The following is a 22,980-nucleotide window of genomic DNA, read 5'->3' as shown; positions in this document are numbered from 1 at the left end:
CATGTAAACAGTAAGTGCCAGTTATAGCATTGCTACTACAAAAACCTCACACCCACTAATTTTTTTATACACGCACACACTTCTGTATTTGAGCACCAAAAAATTATTCTATATTTAGGTTGTTTTCTAGCCAGAATTGTTTCACAATTGATATTTATTCCAATATAAAACAGCCACAATATTTTATAGTATCTGAGAAAAATGCAGAACATACATAGTAAGTGTAAATAAAAACTGTGAAGAAATAGCCTGAGTGCAATCATTAAAGTGACATATATGGCCCCTGTAAAGACAACACAAACAAGGGACGCATCCAAGCAGCTGGCATGACGAGACTTTATGGAGGAAGGTATTAACATAAAATTTACAAAGATGAAGAACACTCTCCCTGCTAAGCAGATGTGTTCTCCCAGCTCCTGAGATGTTCTAACAAGCCAGGGGGATGCAAGGCAGAAGTTTAGTCACAAAAGCAGGGCTGGCATGGGTAACGGGGGGCGGGGGGGAACAGTGTCTCAGCTCCATCCCCTGGAAAGCATATGGCCCTAGGCAAAAGAGACTGTATTAGGGTCAGCCAGCCTTCAGCACCACCCAGGCCATGACACAGCCAGCCCCCAGCACCTTTAGGACCATGCCATATGGGGCTCTTGTGGCTATTTCAAGAGACCTGCTACTGCAATAGTGATGACAACTGGAGCCAGAGGACCTTTTAGATTGCCAGGCCTCAGGACAACCACAACTGCCTCTTTATCCCCCTCCCTCCACCCTCCCGTCAGAAGCCCTGATCAGTAAGTAGAGTCTCTAACTTACCATAAACATGTGCAAAGTTTGTCAGTTCTTGCTAAAGACAGGAATTGAGATTTAACAGTAGCAGCAGAGTAGGAAAAAAAAATCTTGTTTCTCCTACAAAGCAAAACTGAGATCTCAGCGTGTAATGCCTGGACATTTTCCAAACTTAACCTTTATCATTCTGGGTGTAGTCAGCCCTGGTACTCCATAAGCTGAACACAGTCAGGCCTAACTTTCACAAAGGAGAAACAGTCCCACATTTCTTCCCTTAAACAAGTGGAAAGCACCAGTTCCTTTGCGGCTGATCACCTAGTGCTGAGACACTAGGCAGCTTGTAAGGCCCTACTGCCGAGGCAGAGGAGTTTGTTTGGGGAGGAAGGAAAGCTCTATTTCATTTAGATACATTGTTAAATGAAATTCAGTTTATATTGTGAGTGCCCACAACTATCCAAAAGGCACAGCCTGGTACTGTTTTACAACACAGAGGGTAAGCATGAACCTTCTTGAAGATCACATGCAGTAGTATTCTCCCTACTAGCATGTGCGCACGCTGAACAATACAGTAGAGCAACAAGGCTTGCAGAACAGTCTGCTTTCTAAGAATTCTTAATACTACCAGAGCTATAAATAATCTTATGCCTACTATTAAGTTGACCTTCAAAACAGTCAGTCTCAAATCCATCTCTAAAATCTCTCCGGGTGGTAGTGGTCTGAATCATCCAGTGCTTACACCACAGCAATCAGACTTCCAGAAGATGTCTGGAGAGAAAGTCAAAGTCCTTAAAGGCAGCCTGTTCCTCAGATGTGAGAACAGGAACCTCATCTGGAGGAGTCAGAATTGGCTTCTGGGAGGTAAACTCATCATCAAAGTTGCTAATGTCTGTGGGAGCTCTTAAGGAGGGCACAAAAGGTGGCTTCAGTTCTCTGGCAAACAGGGCATCCCACTCAATCTCCTGTAAATAGAGGAAATTACAAAACCAGATTGGCACTAGGAATTGACAGTTAAATTGTGAGACAGTAGATAGGAAACAGAGTGATGTTTCTTTCCTCCCTTCCAGATCATCTACAATATGCCTGATTTCTACATGTATAGAGAAAGTGCCAAGATAACTAAAATGAGATGCACAACAGGAAAAAAGATCACCACTAACCCAGAGAATCTACCATGAGACCTAAGACAGCTCTTCAGAATACCAGCCAAGAAACAAAGCTACAACTTGGGGGGTGGGCTAGATCCATAAATTCTTATCAGAATACCATTACACAGTTCTCTGTATAGGGCATATCCAAAAGACTGTTTTGACGTTACTCTTTACAAATTTTAGTATTTACGACAGGATAGGCCTGGACATGGATAAAGTTTAACTGTTTATACAGATAGTTTCAGTATTCAAAAGGTTAGTTTTCTGTGGCCTTCCTTCACAGTGCATCGATTATAGCATCCTCTCCACCCTCAGCTATTCAGAATTCATATTCCTCCTTGGATACACAGACAGTTCAAATTTCATATTCTAATTGCACAACTCTGCCTCCTGAATTCAGAGAGGGTGATTGCCAGACAATCTGTCTACCCATTGCCATTAACTACAGTATTGGAGAAATGTTTAATTTGATCCCTGAAATTAAAAAGTAGACATTTAAGATTCAGTTTGGAGCACCACATATTGAAATAAAAGTCAAGTGTCTGGAAGCCTACCACTTTTTTTTTTTTTGAAAATCAGGAGGTTCCGAAAGTGACCTGTTATGGAGATCAGTGTTTGGCTATAGCAGCCATGTGTCAAAGAAGCTGTTGTTGAGATCCTTTTGGTTAAAAATGAGAAACAGGAAAGTTTGGCTCTGTACAATGGCAATATAAAGCAAATAGCTCTCCTTCAACTCAGGAATATATTCACAGCGGGACCTGAGCTCTTACCTTGAAAAAAGGCTGGGTTTTAATCTCTTCTGCGTCCCTTTCTCCTGACCCAAGGCGTTGTTCTGGACATTTCTGAAGAAGCTGCAGGAAAAAACAATGGACAAATTCAACACATGGAACAAGGTGGGACATGAACAATATTCCAAAAAGAAAAAACAAGCAATAACCCTCCAGTCTCTTCCATATTCTCCCTTCATTGCAGGGTCATAAGTCAATGGTAAACTCAAGTTTAGTCCATTGTAAATCACACATTTGTATCAGTGGGGTGATCCACCGTGGATTCTAGGTAACAGAGAGATAAATATATATGCTGATCCACTGATAAACCCTAAAATAGAATTCAGCCCTATTCAGAGTCTGACATCCCTACTTTAAAGTAATTTAACATCTATCCATTTCAAAAGTGGCAGGATAGACTCCAAACGGACCCTGGCTTAATCCTCAATGCCCCACCCATCTGTAGAGGTGTGAAAGCATGTTCTGCCCTCTGAGAGGTTTCAGTGCCAAAGAGGGCTTTTTCCCTGCACAGGATTTAGCAGCAATGCTCAAGGAAAGTGGTGTGTACCCCCAGTCTCAGCTGATTCTTCCTCACTTTTGTGGACCCATATACAGTAAATAGTCAACTTATAGAGAGATAGCTGTGCTAGTCTATATACTATCGAGTTATGTGGGGGTGCATTCGTGCATAACTCAAATTTTCATGCAAGCTGGCGTGGGGGGGGCAGGGGATGGGAACCAGGCTGCCCCGGTTCCTGGCTCCCTTGGGTTTTATAGAGTGCCGTAGAGAATCATCTGTATAATTGATAGATTGCACTTCCAACACGAAAACAACAAAATCATAAAATCAAACATTTTGCAGAGTGAAGGCTTCTTCCCTGCAATAAACTTGTTTTCTCAGCTTCACATTTTACAGGGGCTGCCCTGCCCCCACATCATGCACCTGGCAGGATAGCCCTCACACCACCACACCACATGGCAGCTGGACAGCGTGGACTATGCTGCCTCTTTTGGTAAATATGATTTTCCATAAAAAAAAGCTGCCTCTTTCTATAATGTGGATGATTCACACAGTTTCTCTCATTGGGGAAAGACACTTCTGAAAAATGGCCATTTGTTTTAAACAGCAGGAGGGAATGAGGGACATGCAGTCTGGGAAGATGACACCACACACCTACAACCACTCGAAGGGCATTTTTTCCCCATAACGCACCAGCAAAAACAACACAGAATGCAACGGGGCTGAAGGAACTGTGGGATAGGTGCCCAAAATGCACTGCTGCAATAGTTGAACTTAGTGCAGCTCCACTAAATTGCCCAAGACGACTTTGTGAGCAGTTGTGGACACGCAGCTTTGACTGTATAGAAATCTAGTGTTACAAAGTCAACTTTAATAAATTTGACTTTATTTCGTAGTGTAGATGTAGCCTCAGACACACAAGTAGAAATGCCATCCACTTAGAAGAGGGTTTCTTTGGATTGGTATACACACCAAAATTACTTCAGAATAACAGCTGCTATTTTGAAATAACTATCCTAGCTAGTGTCTACACAATGCAACTGCTATTTCAAAAATTATTTCAAAGTAGTGGTTGGCTTATTTTGAAAATGGAAAATCTCATTGCACAAGGAATAGTGCCTATTTCAAAATAGCTATTTTGAAACAGATGCTGTTAAGACATGCTGCAGCTACACTATATTCCCCTTTTGGAAGGGGAATGCAAATGCAGCCGATTGAAAATCCAAATGAGGTGCCTAATTTGCATAATGGCAGCCACTTGCTGTTATGGAAGTGTTATTTTCAGGAAAAAAAACAGTGTAGACGGGGTTCATTTGAAAAAGAAACACTGCTTTCAAAAGCACCCTTCTTCCTGAAATATCTGCATTTCTGATCAGCCACATTTGCATACTCCTTTTTACGGCAGCCACAGAGAATAGAGTTTATTTTGAAATAAGCCATAGTGCATCCTCTTTTGAAATAGGCTCTGTGTGTAGATGTATTTCAAAATAAGTAAGTACTATTTTGAAAGGCATTTTGTATGTAGCAGTGATATTTTGAAATAAAATTATTCCAGAATATCTTACCTTATTTCAAAATAAGACTGCTGTGAAGACATAGCCTCTGATTCTAATTGTGCTAAGCCTGAGTAAAACTTGCTCAGTCTCCTGGCTTCCAGGGAGATGACATTGCAGTACCTTATGCAGTATGGCTTGTGCTTCAGAAGAAAGGAATCGCGGATAGCGCACCTCTTCATTGACAATGCTCTCAAAGACCTCTTCTTCATTATCTCCAGGGAATGGAGACTGCAGTGGAGACATTATCAGACATAAGCAGTAGGATACAAACAAACACTTTGTATTTATTGCATAATAAGAAGAGGATGATAACACTTCAGAGTTTTGAAAGGATTATCTACTGTGTGCAAGTGCTATGAATGATGAAAATGTGACATACTAAAGATCATTACTGGAGAGAATAGGACTGGGACTATCAGGCTGTTGCAGCTAGTTTCAAATCACCACAAAAGCAATCAGACAAAACACACTTCGAATGCAAGGGGACCCCAAAGATACATTTTTATTTGCTTATTTTAAAGACATAAATGAAGTGCACTTAGATGTACCATCTCATTACCACTCCCATCATGTGAAGAGGCCCACCTTTCCCTTGCCCCAGAGAAAAGTGATCTTACCTCACCAACAAGCATCTCAAAAATGAGCACACCCAGCCCCCACCAGTCCACTACCCGGGTGTATGAGGTGTCTGTTAGGACTTCTGGAGCCAGAAATTCAGGGGTGCCACAAAAAGTGTTAGTGTAGTCTCCAAAACCCATCCCTGTGGAGAAAATGTCTTTATGAACACATCACATACAGGCCACATTGGTTATGCATCCTCACATTTTTCAGAAGCACAAAAGGCAATGTAGGTGATGACAGCAGAGATTGGCAGTACATACAGGTGATACTGGACAATGAACAACATAGCTGGAGCATCCATGGAGAAAAATTAGCAGGTGCTCAACACCCACCAACTCTCCCACTTCTCCCCAGCGTCTCCCTCCCATCAGCAGACCTACTGATTAACTGCTCCCCCTCCCTCTCAATACTTGTTCAGGAGGCTCTGGGAAGGAGGGGGAAGAGCTGGGATGGGGTGCACTCGGAAGAGGGCGAGGAAAGAGGAAAGGCATGGGCAGATTGTAGGCAGGGCCTAGCATGGAGGGTGTGTGTGTGAAATAATGCCCACCCCACCCAAGCTAGAGAGGAAGTCAGCATCCACACACTAAGGACACTACCCACTCACCTCTTTAGTATTTCCAAGCTGGACACAAAGAATATAAAGACATATTTAAATAGCTAGGCAAAGACATTTCCTGCAGTCCCAGTTATGGTAAGACTAACAAATGTACCTGGGTTTGCTCTGGTCTTTAACTGAAGGGTTTTGTTTCCCGCCCCCCACTGCTCCCAGTGGTGAGCCTCATGTATGTCATCCCTCCTGCCAGTGCCCTTCCCTTTCTATGTTCTGGGAAATCCTGGGATTACAGGCATTTCCCACTTTCCAGGCACAAACACACACTAGCCTTAGTTTAAGTTGGGATAAGAGGAAGATGCATACCAAATTTTGTGGTTGTATCTCATGTAGTTTATGAGGGATTCCTGATCAAACATAGCACTGCAGACAGATGCATTCTAAAATATATAGTAAACTACATAGCGAGGACAAAGCCATCTGAAGCAAAACAGGCCTGTAAGATGCTGCATCCTGGCTCCTCTGAACAGTCAAGTGCCTTGTAAACCTCTTTATAAACTACCCAGAAAACAGGAACAAGAACTGCTTCTAACATCATTGTGATCAGATAGTATTTCTTTTAAGTGGGATTGAACACAATTGCATTGGCTCAAGAATTCAACTAGCTGTGCTTGTGAACATGTCACCAAACCCTAAATACTCAGTTTTTCAAGCAAGGAAGATGGTACTATCAAAGTTGCTCACCTTCCTTACACAGCCCAAAATCTGCAATCTTCACAAAGCCCTCAGCATCTAAAAGCAAGTTATCCAACTTCAGGTCCCTGCAAATAGAATAAGAGGACAACAGGGAATGAAGTCTGCAAGCTAGCATAATCATAGCTGTCAGGAAGAGGAAGTAGAATCAATACTAAATAGTGACTGCATTTGCTCAAATATTATGGGCATGATTACCCTACCAGGGGATCACTGCTATTGTGATCGATCCCTTGCATGTCGATTTAGCAGGTCTAGTGAAGAACCAATAAACCAACCACTGATTGCATTCTCATCGATTCCGATACTCCACTGAAGCAAGAAGTCCAAGAGATGTTGACAGGAGATTTCTGTTGACCCCCACCCCCAAAGACTATACCTGCTGGCAACATGACTTAGGGTGAGTCACCTCCAGCTATGTTATTCACATAGTTGAAGTTGTAAAGTAAGACAGAAAGCCGTGCTAGTCTATATTCTATGAAAAACAAAAAAGCAGTCCAGTAGCACTTTAAAGACTAACAAAATCATTTATTAGCTGATGGCCTTTCGTGGGACAGACCCACTTCTTCAGACCATAGCCATACCAGAACAGACTCAATATTTAAGGCACGGAGAACCAAAAATAGTAATCAAGGTTGACAAATCAGAAAATTATCATCAAGGTGAGCAAATCAGAGAGTAGAGGGGCAGAAGTTGGTGCGGGGGAGGTCAAGAATTAGATTAAGCCAAGTATGCAAAAGAACCCCTATAATGACCTAAAAAATTCTCATCCCAGTTCAAACTACATGTTAATGTGTTGAATTTGAATATAAAAAAATTCGGCAGCCTCTCTTTATGATCTGTTATGAAAATTCCTCTTCAGTAAGATGCAAACCTTCAGGTCATTAACAGTGCTGGGAGAGCACTCCTGTGCTGCTGCCATTTACGCACTGCCACATTAAAGCTCTGCCTCAGCAGCGCTTTGAACTTGGAAGTGTAGACAAAGCCTAACACTAAACGGAGAGAACAACTAGACTCAGAGAAGAAGGGTTTCCAGTCCATGTAGAGATTATGAGAACATATAGGGTGAGAACTTACATGTAAACAATTCTATTAGTGTATTAAGCTTAGTTTTCAAGTTCTGATTTATTTTGGTCTGTGTACCACCTCTTAAATCCTACCTTTTATACTTAATAAAAATCACTAATTTATTAATATATCCAGTGTAAACAATTATTACCTGGAGGTCAAGAAGCCTGTGCACCTCTCTCTTTACATTGAGAAAGAGGGTGAATTTTCATGAGCATATACATGGACTTCTATTAAGCATAAGACAGATTTATCTGGAGCTCAGATCCTGGGGGGGGGCGGGGGGGGGCTGTGTACTTGAGTGATGGGAAAATTGAAGCCGATTGGAAAGCGAAGCTCAACAAAACAGTTACATGATGCACAGGCTGTCAGGGGAAGCAGAGTCAGTGGTATGTCTGCACATCATATGACAGCCCCAAGGGGGCCCCAACCCATCATAATTCCCTGGCATAGTTAAGAATAAATTGGTATGGTCAATATGAACACAGGTTTGGATGTATTGTATTTCTGCCAACTTGCTACTGCCAACAGTGGAAAGGATCCAGTTAAACTCTTGAATGTGATGGCAGAAGAAGTGGGAGGAAAATGTGAAATGTCCCTTAGCTGATTAGCTGGATAGAATTCTAAAGAAAATCAATCATGGCAGCAAGCTGCAAACTTCACATGTGGCTAAAAGAGCAATTTAATATTTGGGTTGCTGGGTATCTTACACTTTGTTAGATTACATTACCTGTAAATAATTTTCTTCTCATGTAAGAACTGGAGTCCCAGCACTACACAGGCTGTGTAAAACCTGAGAAAGAGGAAGGGATTTTACTACAGAGACTTGAGAACCAAGTCAAACATCTAAGTACTTTGAAACCTGAACCAAGGTAACTCACTGTGCTACATGCTCTGGAAAGACATCAGAGTGAATGCGTGACATGAGATCTCCCCCAGGGGCATATTCCATCACAAAACATGCATGATCTGGTGTCTGGAAGCATGCAAATATGTTCACCATGAATGGGTGGCTCGAGGAACTGATCACTTCAAATATTCGCTTCTCACAGTTCAAGCTGTCAGGATTCAAAGAATTAAAATGTCAGGGCCAGAGGTCTTTAGAGAAGCCTATGTTTGGAACTGGAAGTACATAGGGGGATATCTTTACACTTAGTTATAGGGAAAAAAAAAACAACAGGTAAACATTTATCATGTCTTTCCCAAACTCCAGTTTCATTCTGTTTTCCCCAGATGTGTTATTTTGCTAAATGCCAAGAGTACCACCATTATAACGTTTCTCCAAACCTCTATTCTAGCCTTCTGATGTTTAAGAGAGATCCACTATCACATTAGTGCCAAAACTGGCATGATTAGAGATACGATCTCCCAGCCTCTGGTGAAAATGCCTTCTCTAGACAGACTTACCTATCAATCTCATCTCGGCTAATGATGTCTTGTTTCTTTAGGGCTTTGATAGCGTATAACTTCCCTGTTGCCTTATATTGACCTAGTAGCACCTGAAAGATAACAAAAAGCCAATAATCCAGCACTCCCAGTGATTCTCAGATTCTCTCATCTGGTTACTGGGACTGCCAGTCACATAGCCAGCGGGCACTCATAACTATTTCCATCCATTTCAGAGAGTCACGTCACAGACAAGCCCAAATAACCGAGGTGGGTTTATTACTTTCCTCCAGGCACTGCAATGACCTGCTCCAGATGGATCTCATTTTAAATTTTGTTATTTTTAAAATCTGGGGTGTAAGAGCAGGTCCTATGATTTTATAGCCATTCAGTGCTCCAGATACCCAGCAGCTGTGAGCTCAATCTTTGGGGAGGAAGAACACCTAATGCTGTTGTCTAGTGACCCCTATAGATAATACAAGGAATGACCTTGACTGGCTCTGGAGCAAGAGGCATTTGAACTGTATGGGACAAGAAAATAGATGGAGGATCCTCAGCCCTCAAAGGTTCTCTACAGCTTGAGACTTCCTAAACATCTGAAAGACCCTTTTATTAACAGTAATATAATCTGTTTCCTTGTGGGGCAGGAGCTGATGTTTCCATTTACAGTGGAGGAAGCCTCTTCCCCCTTTTGGAAGATTTCCACTCAAATTATGACACACAGAAGAGGAAAATTTGCACCCGCTCCCTCCAAGGAAGCTCCTTATTCCCACTTTACCTTTCCAAAGTGCCCTCGTCCCAACACAGCGATGCAGCAAAAATCCTGAAGTTGAATAGCCCTTTTCCTGCAGGAAAACAGAGAAAGCAATGCTGGAACAAGACACAAACACAAAGGTCAGAAATAAATAGCAAAAAAGTGGTGGTTTATACAGCAAGAAGCTATGCCTAAGAAAGCTAGAGGATAGCTGGTGGGACCAGACCACAAATATACAGATGTTGTCCGGACAAAGATTAAAAGAAAAAATAAATAGATTTGTGGTGGGGGAATGGGAGGAGGCCGAGCATGGTGTGCTGGTAGAATGAAAGGCATTCTAGTTCTTAAGGCAGGTAGTGATGAGGCAAAAGTGGAGGCGTTGGGAAGTAAAAAAAGGGGATACAAAATGTATATTCAAGTGGACAGATACCATAAAACATTATGCTGATCATATGCTGTTATCAAGGAAACAAAATGTAGGTTCAAGAATCTCTTGGAAAAAATAAAAAGGCAGTTAAAAAGCATAGTACAGGAACATTGTTTACTGAAAGCAAACATTATCCTCTTCTCTGACGAGAGAATGGAAGGACTAAATTATTTATCCTCCTCAGAGCGAAGGTAGATAAGTCAATGTACGTGTCTGACTGTGTCCTTGCTATCAACTTCAGACCTCTAGAGTAAGGATGAAAGGACTGACCTATTGAAGTTCCCACATAAGGAAATAGTTGAAGCTGTAGATCAGTTAATATTTATTATGTTATTCATGCATTCCCCCCTCCATCACTGATGTTTTAATATTGTTGTATTTTTTACCTAGCATTTTCTATTTGCATTTTCCTAGTCTGTATCTGTGTTATATACAGTCCAGGAGCAGCATCAGACTCTACTGGTTGAGCCTTCCTAATCTCAACTTCCCTCTCTGGGCAGCACCACTGGTCTGGCATTGTCAGCAACCCTGTGGGGGCACTCATGAGGACAAACCAGCAGATTGAGGCCAGGAGCAGTGCCAGTCTAGGGGGCTGGGAGCAGCAGAGCCCTCAGCAGCTGGAAGCAACAGAGCCTACACCTGCCACCAGGGGAAGGTGGAGTCCCCATCTGCTGCCAGGGAAAATGGAGCCCTCATGTGCCACCAGGGTAAAGCGAAGGCCCACCCCTGTCCCCATGCAGTGGAGCCCCCAGGGTAAAGTGGGCCAGTGTGGAGGGCCTGGAGAAAGTGAAACCCCTGGCAGCAGTGGAGCCCCAGGCAGCTGGAGGAAAGGGGAGCCCCAAGTACCACTGACCTCCCCTGGCCCAGCAAATGCCCTAGTTCGGTGCCAGACCAGGGAGGTTCAACCTGTACAAGCAACTTTATTGATTGACATATACCACCCTTGCAATGGACACTAACTTATCTCAACTGTGTCCTTGCTATCAAGCTTCAGAATTCTAGAGTAAGGATCAAAGGACTGACATATTAAAGCTCCTACCATAAAGAAATAGTTGAAGCTGCATGCATGTTTATTTTGTTATTCATGCATTTTTCCACCACTGATGGTTTAATATTGTTATTGTTTTTTACCTAGCATTTTCTAGTTGCATTTTCCTAGTCTGCATCTGTGATATATATAGTTCCAGAGCAGCATTAGGCTACAGGTTGAACCTTCCTAATCTCAACTTCCCTCTGTGGGCAGCACCACTGGTTTGGCATTGTCAGCAACCCTGTGGGAGCACTCATGAGGATAAACCAGCAGATTGTTCATCACTACAATAAATAAGGGGTGGGATGTACAGGGGTGGTGCTTGGTCCTGCCAAGAGGGCAGGGGACTAGACTAGATGACCTCCCGAGGTCCCTTCCAGCTCTAGGAGATGTGTATCTCCAATTATATTTATAGGAGGAGGGATAGGTCAGTAGTTCAAGCATTGGCCTGCTAAACCCAGGGTTGTGAGCTCAAGCCTTGAGGTGGCCATTTAGGGATTGGGGCAAATAGATGTCAGGGTGCTTCTGAAGTATGTTACTTAGTATTCAGAGAGAGATTTAAATAGTTCATATTTAAGCCCTGGTGAATTTCAAATTCTTAACATTGAGGAGACATTTGAGGGCAGTTACATTATTTTACCTTGTACTAGAAGGATTCACTCAATTGGTATTGCACAGTCGGTTAATAAGGTAATGATCAGGAGTCATACAGATAATGCTATGCAGACATACAGAGAGTTTTCCTTGTACTACAGAAATACAGTATGACAAGCGTGACTGAGAAATTAATTTCTTAGAGGTCATAATAGCTATTCAACAGAACTTAAGACTGATGGTCAAATATTTCAGGTCAATATCTTATTCCCTTGTGTCTAAGAGAGCCCCATGCTGTCTACAAATACCTGTGAGAATCCCAGTTTATTGTTTCTATTACAGCAGAGCTTTGTGTCCTCTCCTCCACATGTAGCCTCTTCAGACGCTGAAAGGAGAGGAAGTCATAACATCCAGTTCTATGGAATGGTGTTTGCAAAGTCCCACAGAATCAGATCAGAATAGACTGGAAAACCCACACCCAAGTCTTCATCTCTGTCACCTAACAGTGATTAGAGTATGTTCTTCATGTGACATAAACAGGGATTGTCTCTGTTGTGAGTAGAGTATGGCCCACAGAGCACAAACAAATGCAATGTCTACGGCTATTTAGTATCAGAGGGGTAGCCGTGTTAGTCTGGATCTGTAACAGCAACGAAGGGTCCTGTGGCACCTTATAGACTAACAGAAAAGTTTTGAGCATGAGCTTTCGTGAGCATAGACTCACTTCATCAGATGCATCTGATGAAGTGAGTCTGTGCTCACGAAAGCTCATGCTCAAAACTTTTCTGTTAGTCTATAAGGTGCCACAGGACCCTTTGTTGCTATGGCTATTTAGACCTCTTCTGTGTACTGACCTATACAACAAGCCTATTCAATTTAGTTGGTGCCCATTTGAAATGTCTAGAATGAACCATGGTTTTCTCAGAAAGTCACTTCATATATGACAGTGCAATTCTAAAAAACCCTGGTGACCATACAGAATGCACTTTTACCTAAGGAAGCACAGAAACTAGGAGTGTAAGGCTAGTATGTGTCAGGGGACAGGTCTATAATCATTACAGAACTGAAAGCTTGTACCTCTCTCCGGGCATGTCTACATGGAGCTGTTCTCCAGGTAGCTCCACGCTAATGAGCAGTCTCGCAATTGCAAATTGCTGCTCATTAGCATAATCATGTGGCTAATTAGCATAGCTGTGCAAGATCTCACTGCTGGCAGTAATCAGGTCATGTGGATGTGCCTCTGCTGGCTAAAACCCCCCGTCTCCAGTCCCTTATGTCTGAAAAACTTCAGGCATAAGGGACTGGTGCCAGAGGGCTTTTGCTGGAAGAGGCACGTCTACACGGCCTGTTTACTGCCAGCAGCAAGCTCTCATGTGGCTATGCTAATTAGCCACGTGATTATGTTATGAGTAGCCATTTGCAACTGTGAGACTGCTCATTAGCATGGAGCTGCCAGGAGAACAGCTATGTGTAGATGTGCCCTCTCAATCCCAGGATACATCTACGCGACAGAGTTATTTCAAAATAAACAGCTCTTATTTCAAAATAACTTTGCTAGCATCTACACTACGTACATACTAATTCAAAATAGAGGGTGAGATTTTGAAATTGGTAAACCTCTCTGCAGGAGAAATAACTCCTATTTCAAAAGAACTATTTTGAAACAGGCACTGTTAAAACATGGAATAGCACTATTTTGAAATAATCCACAACGGCATCCAATGGCACTATTCTGAAATAGTGCTGTGTCTGGAAATTCTATTTCAAAATAGCTGGGTGCTATTTTGAAATACATTTTGTGTGTAGCTGTGTGATTTAGAAATAAGATATTCTGAAATAGCACTTTTGAAATAACTCTGTAGTGTAGATGTAGCCTCAGTGACTATTCCTTCCTCTCAATGCATGAGATCCTCTCTTCCTTCCCATGCAGGTAATCTATACCTTTCTGTTTTACAGCACCTGCAAATTCTGCATCCCTGCTTTCCCTCTGCAGATACCTCTTCCCCATTTCTGATCTGAAATCCCATCTTCCACTTTATTTCTGCAAGGGGAGACAGTTGATAGGATTAGGAAAGATGTGCCTCCCCTTAGAATCCAGATCTGTCCCACTTCTGAGTGACTAAATACCTGATGCCCAGCCACCCAACTGGACCCCAAATCCTTAGAGATTAGCCCGTCTTAAAATCAATATCTGCCTAAGGCGTCACTATTTTCCTGAGTTACAAATCAAAAAGAACTTGGATTTGAGAAGAAAGGGTAGGTCCCAACACACGGAAGATACTTGATCGACACACAAAAGTCTCTCTATCAAGCCAGATGCTTACCGGAGAGTCTGCAGAAGATGGAGAAACCTCTTTGGAATCTGCTGTCAAAAAAAGGCATGGCGGCTTAGGAGGCGGCTCCTCTCCAAATGTCAGTTTGGCCACCGGATTGTTACTGCATTTGGAAGAAACATTTTTTAAAAAGTCACCGTGGAACAGAATATGGTACGGAGGACTCTACAGTTCAGTGCCAAAATTGCCCAAGCAAGGTTTAGTTAATCCCAAAAGCACTGGACAGTAAAACTCCCTGATTCAAAATTCCTGGTTCAGATTTGGGATTCAAGCCTCTAAGGCCTGGTCTACATTAGGATGTTAGGTTGAACTTAGCTGACATGTTGATTTTCCAAGAAATCAGTCCACACTACAGGTTCCATTCCACTGACTTTAAGGGCTCCTAAGGGCAACTTTGGTACTCCTGCTTTTCATGAGCGGTAATGCCAAAGTCAGCCTTGCATAGTCAACTTTAGGCTAGTGCAGACAGAGCATTTTGAAATTCAATATCCTTGGAATCCAGGAGCTGTCCCATGGCGCCCGATTGTGACCGCTCTGGCCCCACTTTTTAGCTCTGCTTCTCTCCAGTTATGCAGGAAACAGCCCAGGAAGGTTTGAAGTTCATTTCCTCTTTGTCCATCATAGCAAGTGGAGCAGCAGGACACTTCAGCAGACTATCTGGCTATGAATTCCCAGGCTTGCAGAGGAGCTCCAGCATGGAGCAAGCTGGAGATACAGTACTTTATTGCTTCGTGGGGAGATGAAGCTGTGCTGGCAGAACTACAAAGCTGCAAAAGAAATGCGGACATCTGTGCCAGGACCTCACTGGGCATGGTGGAAAAAGGATACACCAGGGACATCCAGCAGTGCTGCGTGAAAATAAAGTTCAGGAAGGTGTACCAGAAGACAAAAAGGAAGCAAACGGACATTTGAGGTCATTGCTGCAATCATGCTGCTTCTATGAGTGGCTGCATGGGATGCTAACATGGGGCCCCAACCACTGTTCCCAAATAGTCTGTGAATAATTCCAAAGAGATTCCTCAGGCAGCCTCTGGCAACAGCAGGGAAAACAAGGTGGATGAGGAAGAGGACAACAATGATCAGCAGGCAAACAGAGCAATTGATCTCACTGATGGCCAGGACTTTCTTTTTTAAAGGTTGGATCTCATCACCTCCTCCCAGGAAGTTTCGTAAACTGGACCCAGTTGGCAGGGAGGGCACCTCTGGTGAGTTCTCATTTTTAATTGTTCCATGAGTGGGTTAAGGCAATAGGGGATGATCTGTGGTAGGCACTGTACCTACACAGCCTGGACTCCCCAGAACAACTTGTTAACACGTCTGGGGATGGAGTGCTAATCCTCCCTGCACATCTCCATAAAGTTCTCAGACATTCTAGTATTGCTGCACTTCAGGACAGGGGAAAGCAATTTGCTAAGTTCCATGAAAGTGGCCTTGTGCATGAGGAATTTTTGTAGCCACTGCTGATCCTCCCATACTTGAAGAATGATGTGGTCCCACCAATCTGAGCTTGTTTCATTGCACCAGACCACTGGCACACTCCACTGCATACACAGAATTGAGTGCAGCCAGAATCTCCCCTTTCCTCCTCTCCAGTATGTTTGGGTGTCTGTATCCTCCTCAGTCATCATTGCTCTGAAGGCTGGTTGGCTCTGCAAAATGCATGAGGTGCTCATAAATACTTTGCCACAATAGTTTGAAGCTGTGTTCTATGCTAGCTTTGCAACAGCAGCTGCACAGATACCCAGTGAAAACATGGGCATGAAGGTTTTTTTTTTTTTTTAAACCATTGCATTCCAAATGGAGGGGGAGGAAATAAGTGCATGAAGGGAGGCTTTTTGACACACCCAGACACAAACCCCCACCAGCCCTTTTTTGTCATGTCAGACACTTGGAGCTTAATCCACAATGCCACAGGGCAGTAAGTACAGTAGGATAGGTACCCACAATGCACTACTGACAAATCAAAACTGCCAGTTCTAATGGGGACCCAATCAACTTCATCTGCCAATGTGGACATGCACCTGACTCTACAAAAATCGGGTGCTAAAATGTCAACTGTAACAAATTCAACCTAATCTCCTAGTGTAGACTTACCCCGAGATCTCAACAGACAGCACACACCTTTAAAATGCACTGTAACAAAATAAACCTTTATTACGTTGGTGGTGTTTATACCCATGTCAGGATACGTAGCATTCTGACATGAGTGATGAAACCCATCGCAATGCCTATAATTAAAATGGTCATCTGATGACGAATTTAAAGTAAACATCTGTTTTTGACAGTATCACAATACGGAAGTTTAGTTTAATAACTAACATGATCTTCCTACTTTACAAGAGCTGGTGGACCAGTGAAAAATATCCGCTTCTACAGTAGCAAATCTAAAAAATAAAATATGTAGGTTTGGAACACATTCAAGCTGGTGGCTAGATTATTTTCAACCACAGGAAAGAAGGTTATGTTCTATACCAGCATCAGTTAAATTCTGGCTAGTTATATGAGCACTATAGAGTGAAGAGAACTTGTTTCATATTTGAGTTTGGATCTAGATAACTATTTGCTCAAATGCTAAATTATATTTAGTACTGATAAGAGTTAAAGCAGCTTTTGACATTAGGTGAAAGGGCACCAAAGCAGGATTTGACTTTTTCCCCCTGCATTCAAACTCCTGAAGTCACACCTGACATCATAAGAAGTGAGCAGAAATGTGAAAAACAACCATGAATTAAATTTAGCAAAGTGAGAATTGGCCTTACATCATTAGATGAAAGTCTGTTAACTCACTCCTCCTCATGTGAGCCTCTCAATTCCTATTTACAAAGGGTTGTCTCCTGGTGCTCACTCAGATTTTGCAAGAAAACCACCACCACCACCTCATCCTCTGACTAGAACCTTCTACTATGAATCCAGATGCCAAATTATTGGTCCACACTGAATAATGGCCAGCATGCTAAGATCCATTCCCCCTGTCAGCACTGCAGTTGGAGGTATAATTTTCACTGGAAATAGGACAGACTTGCGATAGCTCAGGGTTGCCACTCAAGTTCAAGCCCACCTGACCTTCTGGATCTGAGAGTACAGCACTCATGATTTTGAATAATCTCTATCTGAAGGCAACTGTGAAGGAACAGGAGTGGCAACAGATGCACACCTGCCTATATGCCCTGGCCCAGGTACACATAGAACCATAGTGCACAGGCACACATCTTTGGACTCTGTGCCCATACAGGCATATATACTCAGAGAGGAACTGGTATTCTGGAAATCTGTCCAATCGACTACTACTAAACGCTTGTACTCCATGTGGGGCATAGATCATCTACTAGTCTCCTCCACTTTACAAACTTTCAGCTGACTCCAGGAGTACACCAGTTGTTATTCTTCAGTCTCAGCAGACCTTCTCCCCACAGTCTGAGATCTTCCTCTTATGCATTTTCCTTGCAAGTTCCACGTGAGAGCTTGACGGACTATGCTGGATGATGGTTTTCTGAGTGTGGCCTAGCCATCCCCACTTTCTTCTCTTGATTTCAATGTCGATGGGTTCTTGTCCTGCTCTGTTCCAAAGCTCCTCATTTGTGAGGTCTTGCCATTTGATGTGAAGGATGTGCCTCAAGCATCTGTTTGTGAATGTCTGTAGCTTGCGATTTGAAGACTTTTTAGTACACCAGGTCTCGCATACAAGAGCAAACTTTACGTTGAAGATCTGCAGTTTAATATTCACAGATGTTATTTGTGAATTCCATATGGAATGGAGAGTCTTGAATGCAGCTATTGCTTTCCCTTTCCTGGCATTGATATCCTTATCTGTTCCTCCATCTATAATACTCCTCAAGTAGGTGAACAGCTCCACATCTTGTGGGCCATCCCCTCTCAGTGCGATGATGGTGGTGGTGGTGGTGGTATTGGACTATTTGATCCTCATTGTCTTAGTCTTTCCCTCGTTAATGCTCAGTCCAGCCATTGAGGCAGTTTTGTCTAGTGTTGTGACGTTTTCTTTCATGTTGGTGTGAAAGGAGGGTGACATCATCAGCAAAGTCAATGTCCTCTAGCTCTCTGAAAAGTGTCCACTGAATGCCTCATTGATGGCCATCTCTTGTCCTGCTCATGATCCAGTGCATTGTGATCAAGAACAGGAAAAGTAACAATAGGCACCCTTGTAGCACTGCCAACAGTATGCTGAAGGATTCTGTCATGACACCATTGTGAATAACTTGGCATGTCAAGGGTTCATACATTGAATGAATCAAGCCAATTTTGAATGGGATGCCATGGTGTTGCAGCAGTTTCCACAAAGTGTCTATCAATGCTGTCAAAGGCCTTTTCAATTAAAATTATGTACAGGGGTGAATTCTACTGGACTGAATGTTCTACGATCTCTCAGTATTGCTGTTTGATAAGTACAGGATCTCTCTGTTCAGAAGCCAGACTGTTCTTCCATGAGCTGTCCATCAATTTCTGTCTTCATTCTCTAAGAGAATCCCATTGAACACTTTTCCTGTAATAGATAGAACATGATGCCCCTCCAGTTCTTGCTTTCCTTCAGGTTGCCTTTCTTTGGAAGCTTGATAAGGTATCCGTATTTCTAGTCTTGTGGAATCTCTTCACTGTCCAATTTTCCCATATTGATTATACATCATATTGACTGATGTCCCACTACCTGCCATGATTGCTTCTGCAGAGATGTTGTCTGGACCAGGTGCTTTTTCGCTTTTCAGATGGGCAATGGCTTTTCTGATTTCTTCTTTTGTAGGTCTGCTGCTGTCAATTTGCAATGGTATATTCACAGGTGGTAACTCGGGAGGTTCCATGGGGGCAGGGCGGTTCAGTAGCTCTTCAAAAGCGGTCCTTCCATCTACTGAGCTGCTCACTTGGGTTTGTTAGCATATGCCCCTCCTTATCCTGTACTGGATGATCCACTGTATACCATGACCCAGCTAGCTTCCACATGTTATCCAGGTTTTTCAAGTTTCTCTGTACTGCAGCTTATTCAGCTTGTTGTGCAAGGTTTTCCACAAAGTTCTTCTTGTCCCGTTTTACAGCCTTTTTAACTTCTTTGTTGGCTTCTGAATACAAACCTATCCAATGGTCAACAGTAAATCAGGGGTGGCCCTAAAATACTGAATGTTCAATAAAAGTCACACCATCTCACTAGTATTAGCTTTTTTAATTGCCCAAGCTGAGTTTCACACATAGACCTTTCACACAAAAGGTCTTTCACCACCCTGTGGAGTTTCATGAAGTTTTAATTTTGTGCCCATTCCAGTTTGTCAAATAGCATCAATTGGAATAAGACTTACCTGCTCAACATGGACATTGAATCAGTTCGATTCTGCAGCAACGTTGGTGAGGTAAAGTCCGTATGAATGGGAGTATGAAGTGGGGGGCTTAGCGTGCTCATGGAGCTGCATGGAGGAAGAATGCTCATCATTAGACGGCCCCAGGTAGCAACATTTATGTTCATCTGAGAAGCTCGGAGAAACTCCATTCCTGGAGGAGGAGAAACCCAATTACTGAGGTTACCATGCCAAGTACGACACGAACCATTGACTTTAGTTCATGTAGATGCCCATTGGCTCCCCCGCCCCCCCAAAAAAGGGCCCAATTTGTGGATGGTGGACCAAGAGACACCTTAACTACATCCAGCTAGACAATCAGAACAGCTGACAGGATTAACAACAAGGAAAGTTTTCATAAGGTACTATTAGTGGAGCTGTAAAAGACTTCATCACATCCAGCCCCTGCAATGGGAAGGTATAATCCTCACATTGAAGATGTACCAGATATTCAACTGATACTCTACTAGATATTGGCCAAAAGATAAAAGTGAAGATACTATATTCTCATTTTTCAACACCCACTCTCATGATGAATTTAAGTCTCATGGCCTGAGAACAGAAAAATTGTGAAAAAAAATTGTAGATTCTAAATATTTAGGGTCTTTCCAGGATTTTTACTGTTTCCTGCAGAATCAAAGCTTCATAAATGTAGAGAGCTTTCAGTGTGCAAATTGTCTCTCTTCCTTCCTACCACCTCTGCTGGAAAGAAAGCACATGAGCTATGCCACCCACCAAGCCATTCACCTTGCTGAATGGTCTGCTTTAAAGCCTTGTTGGTCAGTTAGTGTCCTTGTCCACACCATGGCCTTATCTAAATTTTCTGGGAACTCTCTCTCTCTCTCTACTGTGGCACAGGTGGTAGAACACGCATAGATCGAGACTTGGAGCCTGAGAACAACAATCTTTTTCAAAAAATTCTAATCATATCCAGGACACTCTAATCATATTAGACATGGATGTAAACAATGCCACAACATATACTTGCCACATTACAGCCCTGCTTCCACCATTTCCCAGGAAGTATGAGAAACTGCCACACTTGACTACACCTGACCTCTGCATATACATTAACACATCAGTGTTCCAAAATGAACCATGAACCTGGGGAGCTGGACTTTAAAAAACACACACAGAGGGGGTGCTGAGAGCCATTAAACCTAACAGTGATGGTCCTCCCTTTGCTCTACGAAAATTAGCTCGTGAATATGAATATGCATAACTCAAAGAGGCTTTAAACAAAATACTTCATGTAACCTATCAATTTTAAAATGCTGAATCTGTATAGCCTATTTTTGTGCACGTGTCGTTCTTGTAAGTAAAGTTAGAAATGTGAAGTGTAAACCTGTTTAGAATTCTAAATGTACTAATTAAAGCCTTTACTGATGCCCTGGAAGACTAATGGCTTGCTGATCAACTCAACAACTTGTAAATAGCCCTGTTTGTCCTTTAAGTCCAGAAGGTGGCTGGTGCTAGAAAGACATGGTGCCCACACCATCTGGTACTGAAATCCATTGTTTTTCTATGGGAAGTGGGGCGGGGGGGAAGGGATGAAAAAACAATAGATTCCTGCCCTGTGGGAGAGTCTATTTCAGCAATGGGAAGCTATTCCATCTGATTGTAAGCTGTCTTGTGAAACTACCTGGCACACTCTAAGAGGAAACAAAAAAATGTTCAGGGCTGGAAATTCAAATCAGAGTAAAAGATCATCTTTCACTTGAAGCTTATGCTGGAAGTAAGAACAGCTGTTTAGGGTCAGATATTTCATGTAACAAATTTATTAGTAACTTAGATGTTTTTCTATAAATTTTAATTTAATAACTTACTTTGATCTGTTTTCACTTGAAACCACTCCAAGCCTATGGTTTGTACTGAATAAAAACACTTTTGTTTACTACCAGGCCTAGTGTAAATAATTGTTACCTCAGAGGTGCAGCCACCGTGCAGCTCTCTTTCACTGATAAACCTAGCTATAAGCTTTCCCTGTAAAACTTTTACACAAAGATGGATTTATTTGGGGGTTCTGTGGTCCTATTTGGGGGTTGGTTTCCTGGGTGCTGAGCCCTAGAACAAAGACCTCCTAGAACTAAAGTAGTTCAGTGACTGCATTGCTCTTCATTGAAGCGTAAACCCAACTCTGTGCCTTGTCTGGGGGGAAGATAAGAAAATCTGGCCTAGCAAGAGACAATGGTGGGGAGTCCCAGAGAGCAAGAAGATGGCATCAGTAGCATGATCAGCACAGTGAGGAATAATCCCAATGGAACTTCTGCGACTGCACCTGATCGCATCCACATCAAGCCAGGAGGTGCTGCAGCATCCTTCCATTCACAGCCACATCATCACACATGCCCCTCATTGGAGTGGCTGTCAGTTCACAGGCTGGTTACCTTTCTGTTTTGGGAAAATGCGTTTCTGGCGCTGCAGCTTAGATCGTCTCTCAATCACAGGATTACAGAAGGTCACCTGCCAGGGAAGCAGAGGAGATTCTACAGAGCAGTTCACTTTCTTCCTGGACACATGATCACTTTCTCTTCTGACCAAAAGAACATTCACATCCATTCAGCAAACTGGGAGTCACATATGAAAGCACACTGCAAAGTGAGTTATACTATTTACTCCACTTGGGTGCTATGTTATTTCTTTCTTCTTTTTTAAGTTGGAAGTGTATATCAACCTGTGCAGTACAGAGAACCTGACAAAGGCAGAATGATTGGCTCATAACATTTCTAGGGTATCGTCCATCTCAATTGATGCCAGCATACTTTTCACATTACATACACAAGCACTGCTAAAATGCAGCTACCTCCAAAGCGAGAAGCAGCACCCAGTAACTCCACAACACAAGAGGAGAAATTCTGGCTGTGGAGACTGGGTCAGACCCCAATTTAGGAAAGATAGTCAGGTATTTGTCTCCTGCAAAGGAGACAGGACTGTAATTTTTAAGGGTTACCTTTAAGATCTTCCATGCACTTTATTATCTCAAAAGATGAAATATGGAGCTCAACCTAATGGGATTTGACATGGTTCCAGACAATCTCAGTAATTCAGACTGAATCAGTAAGCTATTAGTAAAGTGTTGCTGATAACTCCTAACAAAAACAAGTGAAAGAACCAAGGCTTTTATTTAGTGCCCAAGTAATTACAATGGGGCCCTCTAAGGGTCACTCCTGGCTATAAACATACTTATTCTTTTTCAGTTAGAGTGGGTAATTATTTTTTAAAATCATATCTTTATTCTAAATCCATTTTAAACATTTAAAGGTTTATTTTTAAAAATATATTTAAAATACTACATTTTAAATTACAGCAATCTACATTATAGTAAACTTAAGCCTTAATAACAGAGAAAAAGCTGTG

The 22,980-nt window shown here is 42.5% G+C and overlaps 1 protein-coding gene across 1 annotated transcript in view; it reads right to left on the bottom strand.

Moving 5' to 3' along the window:
• Positions 1 to 1,408: 1,408 nt before the first annotated feature.
• The window catches only part of PKN3 (protein kinase N3), a 44,422-nt gene continuing 22,850 nt past the window's right edge, over positions 1,409 to 22,980 (bottom strand). Inside the window, exons 10-22 of the mRNA XM_075015333.1 lie at positions 22,011 to 22,086; positions 19,588 to 19,777; positions 14,279 to 14,390; positions 12,263 to 12,339; positions 9,928 to 9,994; positions 9,171 to 9,262; positions 8,645 to 8,821; positions 8,494 to 8,556; positions 6,687 to 6,763; positions 5,389 to 5,531; positions 4,892 to 4,999; positions 2,699 to 2,779; positions 1,409 to 1,739 (exon numbers count right to left, since the gene is read on the bottom strand). Coding sequence (XP_074871434.1) covers positions 1,527 to 1,739; positions 2,699 to 2,779; positions 4,892 to 4,999; positions 5,389 to 5,531; positions 6,687 to 6,763; positions 8,494 to 8,556; positions 8,645 to 8,821; positions 9,171 to 9,262; positions 9,928 to 9,994; positions 12,263 to 12,339; positions 14,279 to 14,390; positions 19,588 to 19,777; positions 22,011 to 22,086 — 1,476 coding nt within the window. The 3' untranslated portion in view covers positions 1,409 to 1,526. The remainder of the gene's footprint in view (positions 1,740 to 2,698; positions 2,780 to 4,891; positions 5,000 to 5,388; positions 5,532 to 6,686; positions 6,764 to 8,493; positions 8,557 to 8,644; positions 8,822 to 9,170; positions 9,263 to 9,927; positions 9,995 to 12,262; positions 12,340 to 14,278; positions 14,391 to 19,587; positions 19,778 to 22,010; positions 22,087 to 22,980) is intronic.

Source organism: Carettochelys insculpta, chromosome 21, assembly GCF_033958435.1.
Source record: "Carettochelys insculpta isolate YL-2023 chromosome 21, ASM3395843v1, whole genome shotgun sequence".
NCBI lineage: Eukaryota > Metazoa > Chordata > Testudines > Carettochelyidae > Carettochelys > Carettochelys insculpta.
Note: the sequence above shows the minus strand (reverse complement) of the source record. Positions and strands in the feature narration are given on the sequence as shown.